Source organism: Salvelinus namaycush, chromosome 1 (assembly GCF_016432855.1).
Source record: "Salvelinus namaycush isolate Seneca chromosome 1, SaNama_1.0, whole genome shotgun sequence".
Lineage (NCBI taxonomy): Eukaryota > Metazoa > Chordata > Actinopteri > Salmoniformes > Salmonidae > Salvelinus > Salvelinus namaycush.
In genome coordinates, this window is record NC_052307.1 from 10,151,808 (window position 1) to 10,168,595 (window position 16,788).

Sequence of the window (16,788 nt, forward strand, 5' to 3'; positions counted from 1 at the left end):
ATGTTTGACGGACGCATAAAAATATGCCCCACCTCAGACAAACTGATATATCGTCAATATGACGCTTTTCAATCTGTTAGCATACCTTCTACAGATGCCATTAAGGCAAAATGGGAGGAAGAGCTAGGGACTGACATTTCTGTGGCAGACTGGGAAGATAGCTTGGAGTATATCCACACATGCTTCATTAACTCCAGACATAGTCTCATACAATTCAAGGTATTACACAGATTACACTATTCCAAAACCAAACTGCATAGGATATTTCCTGATACATCCCCTATGTGTGATAAATGTCAGGCTGCACAGGGTACACTACTCCACTGCTTAGCCCTACGCTCTAGCTTGTATGGTTATTGGTGTGGAATTTTTAGGATCCTCTCTGAAGTTCTGGAGACTTCAATAGACCCAGACCCGCTTCTGATAATCCTGGGAGTGTCTGATCCCTAAACGGATTAACCAACCCGCAAAAGCAACTCATCTCTTACAGTCTCATTTCGGCAAAAAAAATTATCTTGTTGTTTTGGAAAAGGAGGGAAGCGCCCTCTACCAAATTATGGCTCAGCGAATTGGCAACACTATATAGATATATTCTGAACAATAAATTGTCAACATTTGACCAAATCTGGCAGCCTTTCCTCTCTTACTTGGACCAGTCGGCGCTGTGAATTTGTGCATTTTAACGCACTCTGAATTGTAATATTTTAATCTACCTTTGGGCAGCATGTGCTTGCCCCGCCACCCGAGCAGTCGGGATGGGAATAGGGGGGAATAAGGGGGGGATAAAGGGGGGTGACATCTACCCTCTTTCTTTCTACCGGTCCTGGTTCTGTATGTCTTGTTTTGTAATGTTTGTTTTGTACCCAGAACTCTGGGTCTTGTTGTTTCTGTCTGCTCTTTTATGTTTAGATAAGAATTGCATACTTGTCTTTTACACCTATACACCATTCTTGTGTGTGTTCAATAAAAAATATTTGAACAAATAATCAGCTGTTTCCAGCTGCAATAGTCATTTACAACATTAACAATGTCTACACTGTATTTCTGATCAATTTTCTGTTATTTTAATGGACAAAAAAAAGAGCTTTTCTATCAAAAACAAGGACATTTCTAAGTGACCCCAACTTTTGAACGGTAGCGTAGATAAACTGGTACGCTATTCTCTACTGATCGGTGAAGTAGACAACCAATGGCAATGTCTCGTATGATCTCACAAATTTCATCCAGTTTGTCTTGTGCCAAATTAACTTCACCGGAGTTCTCTTTTCTCTTCTCCTGCCTTTTCTCCACCTTGGAGAAATAATCCATCTAATTTATGACTACAACAGCAGCACAGGAGGCTGCTCACTATAACAGCAGCACAGGAGGCTGCTCACTATAACAGCAGCACAGGAGGCTGCTCACTATAACAGCAGCACAGGAGGCTGCTCACTATAACAGCAGCACAGGAGGCTGCTCACTATAACAGCAGCACAGGAGGCTGCTCACTATAACAGCAGCACAGGAGGCTGCTCACTATAACAGCAGCACAGGAGGCTGCTCACTATAACAGCAGCACAGGAGGCTGCTCACCATAACAGCAGCAATAATAACACACCTTGAGGTGACTTGCTGGGTGTGTGTGTGTGTTGCTTAGCTGACACTGGAGATATGCCTCTGTGGAAACAGAGACAAAGAGCCAGTGTGTGTGTGTGTGTGTGTGTGTGTACATGCGGCAGCTTCATGCTTCACATCTTCATGCTTCCCTCTGTATAGGCCAAGGCAGGGATCCTTCCAATAGGTCCACAGGCTGGCTCCCAGCACTCATTGTGTAGGAACCATACAGATATGCAGACAGGTTTTGTTAAAAATGAGGTAAAATATTAAAACAGCAAAAAACGTTTTTTTAAATATTTTGTTTAATTATTATAATTATTTTATTTTTTTAACAAATCAGTGGTTCAAAAATATTAAATAATTTTTATTTTATTTTTCAAAAGCAGCAAAACATTCTGATTGTTGTCTTTTTAAAAAAGCCCTTAATATTGTGTATGTGGTGTGTGGTGTGTTGTGTTTCATAAACGTATTAACACAAGCAGTTAATATCAATTTGAACTGGAAAATGAAATGAGAAGGGGGAAACAAAAGTGCATAATAATATACATAAATCACACTGAAAAGTCACAGAAAAACGTGTGTTTTTTCTATTCACCATACATCACACTGAAAAGTCAGAGCAGAGATTCATCTTCACCCTACTAAGGCTCCTGTCTCTCCCCCTCCCAGCTCTATGTCCTGGGCCACTTTCGAGACAGGACTCTCTAGGCTAACAGCTAGCTTTGGGTCAAACAAATGGAGGTCGGGTTTCCAAAGTTAACTGTGAAATACCATTACAGCAAAGGAGCAGTTCTGCCATTTTGAGTCAAAATGGTAGACACGGTACTGCTGAACATCACATATTGTGGTAGTGTCTCAGTCTTTACAGATGGGACTCCCGCCGTACATTTAGAATGAATAGCCCAGTTCTACACAACCGCAGTCTCTGTCTAAAGAGCCTTACCAAGGAGAGAGAGAGAGAGCTGGAGACAGATTTGGGTTGAAGTTGTTTCTGACTGCTCAGGCAAGCTGGTAAATCTAGGTTTAATAATGTATTAGTACACACATGGTTTAAAGGCTACATAATAGACGGAAAGTGCAGGCCTTGACAGACTGCCGAGTGCAAAAGATCAGTTTGTGACAAAATCTGTTGGATCTCAATGTCTTCTCCACAGTTTATCAATAGCTCAGCTTGTTTGGATGATGTAACAAGGTTTGGGTGACATATTTGTAAAGCTCCAAGTCTGGCGCCTTTTGCAATGTGTACCCCACAACTACTGTAGACTACCGTAGGCCTCATTAGCAGAGCCTCTCTGGTACACAGCATAGGATTTACGAAAGATGGGTCGATCCACAGGCACTAAGAGACAAGAAGGAAAGCTGCCTGGTTGAATGTGTGTGCGCGTGTGTTTTTAGCTTGGGTGCCAACTTGAACCCAGAAGGCAGTGGTTTGGAGGCCCCCTCATGCATATGATAAGCCTATAGGAGGGCTCGGGGAGACAGGCAACAGCGTGAGAATATCTCAAAAGGCACAGGAGACGCCAGGCCAGGGGCAAACAACAATGGTTGCTTTCCATGAATAAATGTCATGTTAGAAAATATCAGCTTTATCAATGCTACAGCAAATTCTCATAGGAACACTCATGTTTTCTTGAGTTTATACTACTACACTCTATAGCTAATCTGAACTAGGGTGATGTTACAGTGACATCATAAAAGAGTCTGGACTAAATGACAGTAGTGCAGTAACCGCAGTTCAAATGATAGTCCATCATCTCGCACCAAATGTGAAGTTACAGAAATGAGCCTCTAGGGGACAATGTGGCTCAACTATCGGTGGCTGGTCAAAGCCAAGAAATCGTTTTATAAGTCAAATCAAAACATTCCTTTAAACTCCCAAGGCAGCCCATTGTATAAGTAGGACATTCTCAAGGTGTATGAATTCATATAGTGTTAGAACTTGAGCGCAAACTACAACTATGTACTGTACTAGCACTGTCAAGTCCTGGGGCAACCACATGCCCAACAGCTGGCAACCCAAGAACACCATGTCTCATATATAACCTCCTGCTTCCAATACACCACAGAACAGTGTTAAGATACTGCTATAACACTGTACAAGAAGCAAGACATCTCTGTAAAATTCCTGTGTACTGTCAATGTTATTCTGAGATCACAATGATGTTACCTTTAGGCTGTACACAACCCAACTGAATGTATGAGATTATATAAAATTAGAATATTATCATTTAAGAGGCTTCCCACACTATAGACGCAGGCTTCAATGTCAGCCACTAATGCTATGAATACTACCACTGAGTCCAGTTTGTCTTTGTCCGTGAGCATGAGATACCCACTCACTAAAACCAAGTACACCACATGGACAGTTAAAAAACAAAGGAGCCCCCATGCTACAAAATATCATTTTTTTTTTCATAAACTTTTTTAAAAAGTAGTCCATGCCAAGCACAAAAAGACAGAGCTAAAACGACAGAAAAGAAGAAAAGTGCAATCCAATATTAAAAGTCAAGAGAAAAGTGTCATTACAATGCCAAAATCAGGCCACCATGCAAAAATACTAATAACCACATCCCACAAGTATTGACCAGCATTCACACAAGGAAACCAGTATCCTCATAGTAAGCTTTGGTATCCGTGAGATCAGAGGTGTCTAACCCTGGGTCTCTAGGGGTTTACAGTGGGTCCTCTGCTGGTTTGTAACTGACACAATCAGTTTTCCAACCAGAAACAGACCTTACAATATATGAAATCCCCTTCATCTACTAATTTAAGGACTGTGTTTGACTGACCACCAGCAGACCCAGTGTCTCTCCAGGAGGGCTGGGGTCTGTTGCCCCAGAGGGAGGCTCAGTCGTAGGTGACAGACCAGGGAGAGACCTGCCTCTCTGGCCTGGGTGGGGGGTGAGACTGGGTGTGTTAGCATAACCAGAGACTGAATCAATCAGTTCAGCTATTATCCTTTGCAGAACCTGTCTGTAACTGTATACAACTACCTTAAAACTACACTGTACACTTAAGAGTATACTCTGTTCCTAATAGTGGATGTACATCTTTAAGGCACAAACCATGAGGGAAGGCTTAGTAGGGCATGTCTACCATTAGTAGGACTCAAATAACTCCTCCTTGGGGCATAGAAAGGGGTCATGAAGTGAAAACATCTGTATGTCCCCACGTCAACCCCAGATGAATGTTCTAATATCCCAGCCCTAAATAAGGGCGCTAGGACTATTTTCAAGATGCCTGGGTTATTTTCCCTTATATATTTTGTTGGTAAGGGCAGCCCAATTCTCACTTGGGTCCCGTGAGATCCTACCGTACAGCTAATTCAGTAGCCGTTGAAGACTCAAAACATGTCTTCTGTGGAGAAAAGCAAAACGAGCCATGTTTCACACCATCTATCCAACTCCCGCTGTTTGTCACCGTCGGCAAGTAGCCTAGCGGATAAGAGCATTGGACCAGTAACCGAAAGGTCGCTGGTTCTAATCCCAGAGCTGACTAGGTGACAAATTTGCCTATGTGCCCTTGAGCAAGGAATTTAACCCTATTCGCTCTGGATAAGAGCCCCTACTATGATGGAAATGTTACAGGGGTGGAAATCTCAAACCCACAAATAGAGCAAAAGTGCTTAAGAAAAACCGTGTGAAAAAGACTTGTTTTTTTCCACATTAACTCCTAAAGAGAAGAAAATAAACACAGTAACAACGCTTTACTAGTTATCTCCTTTCAACATGCCTGTTTTGATACACACTGTCGTGGATTAATGGAGATCTTAAAGGTGCAGTGGGTTATTAAGAGTTCCTCAGCAGTTCAACATCCAACTCCAATAGCATTCAACTAAAAGCTGGAACTGCATCCTCTTTGTTAAAAACTGATTGACACAGCACACTCCCTCGCAAATAAATAAAACTGATTGAAACAGTACACTCCCTCGCAAATAAATAAAACTGATTGAAACAGCACACTCCCTCGCAAATAAATAAAACTGCACTCTGAAACTAAAAGCAAGTCCAAAATTTGGTCTAATACTGTATTGCAAATGATGTAGTTAACTTCATGTTAAGATTCAACTCTACTCATACTGAAATTACCATCATTCAAATGAATAATACTATGAATATATTCACTAACACAACGTCTATTAGACTGCCACACACCTTTGGATAAGGAAAAATAACCCAAAACCCCTAAAGCTTTTCCAAGAGATCCTAAACCGTTGATAGGACACTTGTGCATCAGATGTGACTGTAACATTATCTTTGTAGATCAGGTTCCTGCATATTAACACTGATGAAGGACTGGGCCGACATTTTAAAATTAGTGGACAGAAAAGGAACAAGGTGTGCATGTATGTTTAAGTGTGTGTGTGTGTGTGTGTGTGTCAGTGTCTTTTAGTAGACATATTGAGCACCGTTTTCAATTCCAGCTAGAGGGGTGAAAGACAATGTGCTGCAGTGACACTTGGGTTTTACCTGACACTGCAGCTTTAAAGACACACAGACAGGGATCAAAAGATTATTCCTCCTTTCCTAATCCCTTTTTCCTTTCCTCCCATATTTGCCATGTTACGGAGGAACAGAGGAGAGGGCGAGGAGACAGGATGGAGAGAACATGTCACAGCTTCATTTTTGGTATAATACCTTTCAACACCATGTGAGGACAAACAGCTAAAGTTGCCTTTCAAATACAACTGGAATAAAAGAAAAGTCAAAAGCTACTGGAATCAAGGATATAAACAGGTAGGGGAGAAAACTCCTGTTTCCTCCGGGTGACAGTTGATGATGGTACCCTGAGCAGTGCTGCCCCCTGTGGTAAGGATGAGTAAAGGCAGGCTGGCTGAGGGGCACCCTAGTGGTCAATCAAGGCGGAGCAAGAACTCTGTTCAGTTCTGCTTCTTACTCCCTCCCATGGCAGTGGTATCAAATAGCCCTCTGATCCAGAATTGCTATCAAGTGTTCACTTTGAATGTCTTTGAGGGGGATTTGGTCAGTTTGTTCAGCACTGTTGGCCTCTCCTCTTAGTGTATATGTGGGGGTTGGGGGGGTCATGATGAGTGCTTGAACCACCAGCCATCTGCTGGGCTGGAGCAGGTTCCTAAACCCAGACTACCCCCTTTACTCCCCCTCCCTTTGAGACAGGTGATTCTAGAACAGTCTAGGTACCCTAGGACAACATTTGGGATTCAAACCTCCAACACAGAGCTTCACTGGGATGAGACCCGAAAGAAAACAAAATGGTGTCAAACTTTTCCAAAATGGAGGACAAAGTCTATGGACGAGAAGTTAGACAGGCATAAGTGGTGGTCAGAGACTCTGAGGCAAAACACCCAGGTCTGGGATAGGCTCTACTCTAATTTGAAATCCCTCCTGCCATTTTGGTCATCAGGGTCTTCAACACTGCGTGTGTCTTTGGGTGGTGTGTGTCATTACCCCTGACCAGACCTCACGGCGAAAGAAAAACCAAACAGAAACATTCCTCCTTGTGTGTTGGACCAGCGCTGGAACGCCTCTGGCTACCGTTCTGGTCCAGTGTTCTAACAGTCTGAATAGACTTGAAGGCAGAGGTAACCTCCCCATAGGGGAGTCTTCGCAGTGGTCTGTGGAATGGTCTTTAGCATCTGTGTGACTGAGAGACAGAGAGAGCCCTTGTTCCCAGTCCCATCACCCCCTGTTGGTGGCTGGGTGGAGGTCAGGGGGAAGAGGCAGCACTGGACTGCGGCCTGGCAAGGAGAGGCCAGCTGGGGTATAGAAAACTACCCACGCCTGACCTACAGCTGTGGGGGTGGAGAACCTCGCACATACGTGCACACACACACACACACGTTTGTTTTACTACCTTTATGTGGACCAACACATTTATTCCCATTCAAAATCCTATTTTCCCTAACCCAAAACTTACCCTTAACCCCAAACCCTAAAAATAAACCTAACTCCTAACCTTCATTCTAACCTGAACCCCAATTGTAACCCTAACCCCTAAGCTTAAAATAGCCCTTTTCTTTGTGGGGACTGGCAAAATGTCTCCAGTTGTCCAAATGTTCCTTGTGAGGACTTCTGGTCCCCAGTACAACCACACAAACAATCATACAGAGATGAGACTTGGCTCTCCCGTTATGGAGGGATGGTAGGCTCATGGCCTCCTCAGTCTGAGGTCAGAGGTCAGGAGGGGTCATGGAGGGGCGACAGCCTCAGGAGACGTGGGGCGAGGAGGACGGGTGTCTCCAGAAGCACCAGCCCCTCTTGGTGTGCTGCTTACGGAGGACCTCTTCCTCCCGCTGGCGCTCCTTCTGAGAGCGCAGGTAGCGATCCTCCTCCTTCAGGAACCACACTGGAGGCCACCGCTGCTTCTCAAAGTGCCTCTGGTTCTCTACATACAGAAAGAGAGAGTGAGGGGTGGGGGAGATCAGAATAAACAAATGAATATTTGAAATGGAGAAATGTACATAAATAGATGTAGAAAGAGAAAGAACAAAGAGTGAAATGAAGGGAAGCGACGAGAGGGTGCCAAATAACATCAGAACAGGAGGCAGGAGGGGAAAGCGTGAATATAAAAGAGAAAAAACAAATGTGAAAAAAACAAGTGAGAGGAGTGGAGGGAAGTAGGGGAAGAGTGGAGGGGAATGGAGGAGGGGAGTGGAGGAGGGGAGTGGAGGGAAGTAGGGGAAGAGTGGAGGGGAATGGAGGAGGGGAGTGGAGGAGGGGAGTGGAGGGAAGTAGGGGGAGAGTGGAGGGGAATGGAGGAGGGGAGTGGAGTGGAATGGAGGAGGGGAGTGGAGGAGGGGAGTGGAGGGAAGTAGGGGAAGAGTGGAGGGGAATGGAGGAGGGGAGTGGAGTGGAATGGAGGAGGGGAGTGGAGGAGGGGAGTGGAGGGAAGTAGGGGAAGAGTGGAGGGGAATGGAGGAGGGGAGTGGAGGGAAGTAGGGGAAGAGTGGAGTGGAATGGAGGAGGGGAGTGGAGGGAAGTGTGGAGGGGAATGGAGGAGGGGAGCGGAGGGGAATGGAGGAGGGGAGTGGAGGGGAATGGAGGAGGGGAGTGGAGGGGAATGGAGGAGGGGAGTGAAGTAGGGGAAGAGTGGAGGGGAATGGAGGAGGGGAGGGAAGTTGGGGATTGGAGGTGGGAGGGAAGTTGGGGATTGGAGGTGGGAGGGAAGTTGGGGATTGGAGGTGGGAGGGAAGTTGGGGATTGGAGGTGGGAGGGAAGTTGGGGATTGGAGGTGGGAGGGAAGTTGGGGATTGGAGGTGGGAGGGAAGTTGGGGATTGGAGGTGGGAGGGAAGTTGGGGATTGGAGGTTGGGAGGGAAGTTGGATTTTGGAGGTGGGAGGTGGGAGGGAAGTTGTGGATTGGAGGAGGGAGGGAAGTTGGGGATTGGAGGAGGGAGGGAAGTTGGGGATTGGAGGAGGGAGGGAAGTGAAGTTGGGGATTGGAGGAGGGAGGGAAGTTGGGGATTGGAGGAGGGAGGGAAGTTGGGGATTGGAGGAGGGAGGGAAGTTGGGGATAGGAGTTGGGAGGGGAGGTGGGAAGGGAAGTTGGGGATTGGAGGTGGGAGGGAAGTTGGGGATTGGAGGAGGGAGGGGAAGTGAAGTTGGGGATTGGAGGAGGGAGGGAAGTTGGGGATTAGAGGAGGGAGGGGAGGTGGGAAGGGAAGTTGGGGATTGGAGGGGAAGTGAAGTTGGGGATTGGAGGATGGAGGGGAAGTGAAGTTGGGGATTGGAGGAGGGAGGGAAATTGGGGATTGGAGGTGGGAGGGAAATTGGGGATTGGAGGTGGGAGGGGAAGTGAAGTTGGGGATTGGAGGTGGGAGGGGAGTTGGGGATTGGAGGGGGGAGGGAAGTGAAGTTGGGGATTGGAGGAGGGAGGGAAGTTGGGGATTGGAGGAGGGAGGGGAGGTGGGAAGGGAAGTTGGGGATTGGAGGTGGGAAGGGAAGTTGGGGATTGGAGGTGGGAGGGAAGTTGGGGATTGGAGGAGGGAGGGGAAGTGAAGTTGGGGATTGGAGGAGGGAGGGAAGTTGGGGATTGGAGGAGGGAGGGGAGGTGGGAAGGGAAGTTGGGGATTGGAGGATGGAGGGGAAGTGAAGTTGGGGATTGGAGGAGGGAGGGAAGTTGGGGATTGGAGGAGGGAGGGAAGTTGGGGATTGGAGGTGGGAGGGAAGTTGGGGATTGGAGGTGGGAGGGAAGTTGGGGATTGGAGGAGGGAGGGGAAGTGAAGTTGGAGATTGGAGGTGGGAGGGGAGGTGGGAAGGGAAGTTGGGGATTGGAGGTGGGAGGGAAGTTGGGGATTGGAGGTGGGAGGGAAGTTGGGGATTGGAGGTGGGAGGGAAGTTGGGGATTGGAGGTGGGAGGGAAGTTGGGGATTGGAGGTGGGAGGGAAGTTGGGGATTGGAGGTGGGAGGGAAGTTGGGGTTTGGAGGTGGGAGGGAAGTTGTGGATTGGAGGAGGGAGGGAAGTTGTGGATTGGAGGAGGGAGGGAAGTTGGGGATTGGAGGAGGGAGGGAAGTGAAGTTGGGGATTGGAGGAGGGAGGGAAGTTGGGGATTGGAGGAGGGAGGGAAGTTGGGGATTGGAGGAGGGAGGGGAGGTGGGAAGGGAAGTTGGGGATTGGAGGTGGGAGGGAAGTTGGGGATTGGAGGAGGGAGGGGAAGTGAAGTTGGGGATTGGAGGAGGGAGGGAAGTTGGGGATTGGAGGAGGGAGGGGAGGTGGGAAGGGAAGTTGGGGATTGGAGGGGAAGTGAAGTTGGGGATTGGAGGATGGAGGGGAAGTGAAGTTGGGGATTAGAGGAGGGAGGGAAGTTGGGGATTGGAGGTGGGAGGGAAGTTGGGGATTGGAGGAGGGAGGGGAAGTGAAGTTGGGGATTGGAGGTGGGAGGGGAGTTGGGGATTGGAGGAGGGAGGGAAGTGAAGTTGGGGATTGGAGGAGGGAGGGAAGTTGGGGATTGGAGGAGGGAGGGAAGTTGGGGATTGGAGGAGGGAGGAGGGAGGGGAGGTGGGAAGGGAAGTTGGGGATTGGAGGTGGGAAGGGAAGTTGGGGATTAGAGGTGGGAGGGAAGTTGGGGATTGGAGGAGGGAGGGGAAGTGAAGTTGGGGATTGGAGGAGGGAGGGAAGTTGGGGATTGGAGGTGGGAGGGAAGTTGGGGATTGGAGGAGGGAGGGGAAGTGAAGTTGGAGATTGGAGGTGGGAGGGGAGGTGGGAAGGGAAGTTGGGGATTGGAGGTGGGAGGGAAGTTGGGGATTGGAGGAGGGAGGAGGGAGGGGAAGTGAAGTTGGGGATTGGAGGTGGGACAGGCAGTACAAAACAAGCTGAGAATAACAAAAATTGATTCAACTTCTATATTGCTTTTCATAAGACATAAATCTCAAAGCACTTCTAAAGCAAAAAACAAACAAGCACTACATCAATATGAGGAGTCTATCTATTGACATGGAGAGGGATGGAGGAGAGATGAGAGAGAGGGCCTTGGTTTGTACCTGGAGACATGACCTTCATGTCTTTGGGGAACTTGCGACAAACGCTGTTGTAGTTGGTGCAGATGTGATGGAGACACCAGGCATAAAGCTGCTTGGCATTGTGGAACTGCCAGGGATGAATGAATAGGTGAGCAGTCCATCAAAAAGGTTACATGACAAGAAAGAACACCTCAAACTTTCTTACTTTACAAATAAGAAAGATGAACTTGAATGGGAAGTGGACAAATGGCTTTTTAAGACTAATGTCACCTGTCATTGTAGAACAGAGTTCTATACAGTCCTGTATATGATATATAGGCCTAAGCTTTAGGGTGGTCTCATCGTTCAGGGATGTCAGTTAGAATGTTCCCTCCAGTGAAATAGTATTTCCTTAACAACCACGTACAGTATTACATGTATTGCAGTAACAGTGTCTTCACTACAACTGTCACTGAGAATATACAGTGAGTACTTGTAGATGAATTTGGAGACTCACCTGAGCCAACTCCAGGTAAGCAAGCACCTGTCCGTCAATGTCTACTCCCTTCACCAAACACTGTAGCAGCTCATCCACAACATGTTGCTCTGTGAGGGCAACGAGGCGTGGCAGACACAGCCGATTGGATAGGACGATGAGCTCCATAGGCTCCCAGTCAGGACAGGCCGTCACCAGCCCACAGTATAGGAACTCCAACACTGCACGCATACAGGCACTACTGGAGTCAGGGATGGACACCTGGAGAGAAGGGGAGAGAGAGAAAGAGAGAAGAAGAGAGATGGAGAGAGAGAAAGAAACGTAGAGAGAGACGTAGAGAGAGAGAGAGAAAGAAAGAGAGAGGGAGAGAGAGAGACGTAGAGAGATAAATATTTACATTTAGTATGGCTTCCAGTAGTAATTTGTCTGTAACTCGTGTTTGATTGGAGCCCAACTGTAGTAAATTCAATTGATTGGACATGATTTGAAAAGGCACACAACTGTCTATATAAGCTCCCACAGTTGACAGTGCATGTCAGAGCAAAAACCAAGCCATGAGGTCGAAGGAATTGTATGTTGAGCTCCGAGACAGGATTGTGTCGAGGCACAGATCTGGGGAAGGGTACCAAACAATTTCTGCAGCATTGAAGGTCCCAAAGAACAAAGTAGCCTCCATCATTCTTAAATGGAAGAAGTTTGGAACCACCAAGACTCTTCCTAGAGCTGGCCAACCGGCCAAACTGAGCAATCAGGGGAGAAGGGCCCTGGTCAGGGAGGTGACCAAGAACCCAATGGTCACTCTGACAGAGCTCCAGAGTTCCTCTGTGGAGATGGGAGAAGTTCCAGAAGGACAACCATCTCTGCAGCACTCCACCAATCAGGCCTATATGGTAGAGTGGCCAGACGGAAGCCACTCCTCAGTAAAAGGCACATGGCATCCCACTTGAAGTTTGCCAAAAGGCACATAAAGGACTCTCAGACCATGAGAAACAAGATTCTCTGGTCTGATGAAACCAAGATTGAACTCTTTGGCCTGAATGCCAAGCTTCACGTCAGGAGGAATCCTGGCACCATCCCTACAGTGAAGCACGGTGGTGGCAGCATCATGCTGTGGGGATGTTTTTCAGCGGCAGGGACTGCGAGACTAGTCAGGATCGAGGGAAAGATGAACGGAGCAAAGTACAGAGAGATCATTGATGAAAACCTGCTCCAGAGCAGGCTGGGGCGAAGGTTCACCTTTCAACAGGACAACAACTATAAGCACACAGCCAAGATAACGTAGGAGTGGCTTCGGGACAAGTCTCTGAATGTCTATGAGTGGCCCAGCCAGAGCCCGGACTTCAACCTGATCAAACATCTCTGGAGAAACCTGCAGCGATGCTCCCCACCCGACCTGACAGCTTGAGAGTATCTGCAGAGAAGAATGGGAGAAACTCCCCAAATACAGGTGTGCCAAGCTTGTAGCATCATACCCAAGAAGACTTGAGGCTGTAATCGCTGCCAAAGGTTCTTCAACAAAGTACTGAGTAAAGGGTCTGAATACTTATGTAAATGTAATATTTCAGTTCTTTATTATTTATTTAAAAAAAATCTTTGCTTTTTCATTATGGGGTATTGTGTGTAGATCAATGAGGAAAAAAACGTGGAGATGAAGGGTTGTCCGTCTCCAGTTGAGGAGTACTTTTTGAGCCTGCGAAAGATGAAAGTCCCACCCTACCAGGGGGGCACTGACGCTAGCTTGTTACCCCACTGGGCCTGTCGCAACGGATGGCATAGACGGCCTAGATGTCTTTGTGGGATAGAGCTGGAAGCAGAGCTGTGAAAGGGACCGAGGAAAAGACACCTCTGATTGGATCATGAGAAAAGAGCATTTACGTATGCACACCCAAAACGGAGCAGGATCAACATGAAAGAACAGCTAATGTGTCTGCAAATCCGGACAATAAAACTACAGCTACAGAAAATAAGTTAATGTCCGCTCACTGTCCGTGGCTCACTGTGTCCCACTCCAATAACACGGTCTGTCGTTGGAGCAGCACACAGGCTGACCAGAGCTACTCATACAGGCAGAGTGGGCCGGCTGGAGGTGCCCTAGACATCAAGTTTGCCGATGACAGAACAGTGGTAGCCCTGATCACCGACAACGATGAGACAGCCTATAGGGAGGTCAGAGACCTGACCGTGTGGTGCCAGGACAACAACCTCTCCCTCAACGTGATCAAGACAAAGGTGTTGATTGTGGAATACAGGAAAAGGAGGACCGAGCACGCCCCCATTCTCATCGACGGGGCTGTAGTGGAGCAGGTTGAGAGCTTCAAGTTCCTTGGCATCCACATCACCAACAAGGGTACCAACAACAGAGGGTAGTGCGTACGGCCCAGTACATCACTGGGGCCAAACTTCCTGCCATCCAGGACCTCTATACCAGGCAGTGTCAGAGGAAAGCCCTAAAAATTGTCAAAGACTCCAGCCACCCTAGTCATAGACTGTTCTCTTTTCTACCGCACGGCAAGCGGTACTGGAGCGCCAAGTCTAGGTCCAAGAGGCTTCTAAACATCTTCTACACCCAAGCCATAAGACTCCTGAACATCTAATCAAATGGCTACCCAGACTATTTGCATTGCCCCCCCTCCCTTCTACGCTGCTGCTACTCTCTGTTATTATCTATGCATATTCACTTTAATAACTCTACCTACATATACATATTACCTCAATTGCCTCGACACCGGTGCCCCCCCCACCGGTACCCCCTGCATATAGCCTCGCTATTGTTATTTTACTGCTGCTCTTTAATCTCTTACTTTTTATAGGTATTTTCTTAAAACCACATTGTTGGTTAAGTTTGTAAGTAAGAATTTCACTGTAAGGTCTACACCTGTAGTATTCAGCGCATGTGACAAAGAAATTTCGATTTGATATGTTGCCAGTCGGCCAAAAGTGTGTTTCTCTCCTGAGAGGAGAGCAAACAAAGGTACACTTATTCCCACAGCCACAAGTGACGGCCGAGGATTTACGGGGGCAATTTGGGGAGGGATAGAAAGAACTGCTGAGACTGTCAGACCATGGTAACTCCCTTTTCATCTTCTCCCCCCGCCCTCCCACAAACGCATGCAGTTTATACAAAATTTAAAAAACTACACCACCCTGGCCACTAGGTGTCACTAAAGTACAACTGTGGTTGGCTTCAGATAAGTACTGACCAAGGCACGTTTACATTTTCCTCCTTTAGCAGACGCTCTTACCTAGAGCGACTTACAGGAGAAATTAGGGTTAAGTGCCTTGATCAAGGGCATATAGACCGATTTTTCACCTAGTCAGCTCTGGGATTCGAACCAGCGAGCTTTCGATTACTGGCCCAACGCTCTTAACCAACACTCTTAACTGCTAGGCTCTCTGCTGCCCTAGGTAGTGATTCAATTAAATGTTATTCTACGTTTTCAACCTTTCAGCCCAATTGGTTGTTCAATAGGTTGGATTAAAAAGGGACAAGACATTTTAAAGTCTCAGAGCAGTCTCAACACCACTATTGAGTATTGCCTTGTGGTTTAAGCTACAGTAGGAGGTAGGAAGAGCCATGAGGGGTCCTTCCTCAGTCCCAGGGGTGCCCCTCACCTGCCTGTCTCTGTGCCAATTAGGTGAATGTCAGCCTGGCAATGACCCTTCATTATGGCGGAAAAGGTTCGGGTAGAGACACAGGTGGCCGCTCCAGTTCAAAGCTCCTAAACACACACAAGTCCTTACTCCTCATCAGAATGGCATTCAAACCAAACTATCCAATCAGGGAGGGGTTTATTGAGTTCAACGTGATCTTTTATAGGTGGAAACGTGTGGGGGGGTGACTGACAAGGACACAGCAGGCTGGCAGGCTGCTGACACAGCAGATCGTAACAGTAGGACCAGAATAGAAGCGTTATCACAGCACCTCGTGAATACAAACAGTGACAGGCTAAAGATACGCATGAGAGAAATGAGAGAGTGTGGTGAGAAGAGTCAGGGTGAAAGGTGTTAAAGTAACTGTCCAGTGAAAATGTCACTTTTAAAAGCTCATAATCTGTTCACCTGTACACAAATAATGTTGTTGACTCATCCTATACTCATACTTGTGGCCAAAGCATAAATTAGAGAAAAAAACACTTCAAAAGCCACAGTGCCGAGCGACTAGTGCTTATTGAGGTCGGTTCGGTTTCAGTTCGATTATTAAAAAATATTCACGTTTTCAATTTCGGTTTCAAATTTGTATTTAATCATGAAATGCATTATGAAATAATTACATACAAATTATTTTAGAGCTTTTTAATGGAAATTCCAAAGCCAAAAATAGTGAACATTCAATTGCCAAAACAAAGAAAATATTCCATTCTCAGTCAGGTCTACATTGGGTAGACATCAATTGAAAAACAGGAAATTACAATGAAGTAATAAACGTTTTTAATTGATGACTTTATTCTTTTTCATTCCTTAAAAGTAATCATCTCATCTCTGCTCAGTCAGTAGCAGCCAGACAACCTTCTCTCTGCTCCCCATACTGTACAGTCTTTTGGCTGAATATTTGCTTAATAAAAAACGACAGCTTAAATTTCTCTCTAGAGAAACTGCACGTTGGGTTCAGAAAACAACGAACCGACGTGGGTCAATAAGTTGTTAAATAGCCGGAAAATAAAAACGAAATGTTGGTTAATCGCTCAGTACTAAAAGCCCCACCACAAACTTATATCAAAAATGATTGCTTTTTCCTCATAGAAGATGATGTCATGTTTTTGGCCAAGACGTCTCATTGGCTGAGCAGTCCAATCAGCTGTTTACTTGTCATAAATATTTTAATTGACCGGTATATGCCCACACTATTCAGTTGTTGGGGTACGCCCACACCATTCAAACACAGAAAAGCTGCTTTTAAACATACTCAATAAACAATTAATGGAAGAAAAACGATTGCACTAATATTGTAATTAACTATAGGTAATATTTAATAGAAATCTGGAAACACTGGACAGCTACTTTAAAGACAGATCGCACTGTGTTAGCTGATGGCAGACAGACAGACAGTCTCAGTCCAACACACTCTGAAACAGAGGCCAGACAAGTCACAGTACACTACAGTACACCGATTGGTCCGAGACTCCCAAGGTCACATGCCTCTCCACGCCACTCTGATGCCTAGCCCTGCCCACAACCATAGCCACATCTGTGTCACTCCAAGGGAGGCTTTGTCTATGCACCTCAAGGCCAGCCAGCTAAGCAGGGGAAGTGTTTGCTGCTGAAACTTTAAACACCACGATCA

At 46.6% G+C, this 16,788-nt stretch overlaps 1 protein-coding gene across 2 annotated transcripts in view; it reads right to left on the bottom strand.

Moving 5' to 3' along the window:
* Window positions 1–1,911: 1,911 nt before the first annotated feature.
* The window catches only part of rhobtb4 (Rho related BTB domain containing 4), a 67,949-nt gene continuing 53,072 nt past the window's right edge, over window positions 1,912–16,788 (bottom strand). For both annotated transcript variants that reach the window (XM_038992698.1, XM_038992761.1), the window contains exons 9-11: window positions 11,529–11,768; window positions 11,054–11,159; window positions 1,912–7,959 (exon numbers count right to left, since the gene is read on the bottom strand). In XM_038992698.1, the coding sequence (XP_038848626.1) occupies window positions 7,781–7,959; window positions 11,054–11,159; window positions 11,529–11,768 (525 nt within the window). In that variant the 3' untranslated portion in view covers window positions 1,912–7,780. The remainder of the gene's footprint in view (window positions 7,960–11,053; window positions 11,160–11,528; window positions 11,769–16,788) is intronic.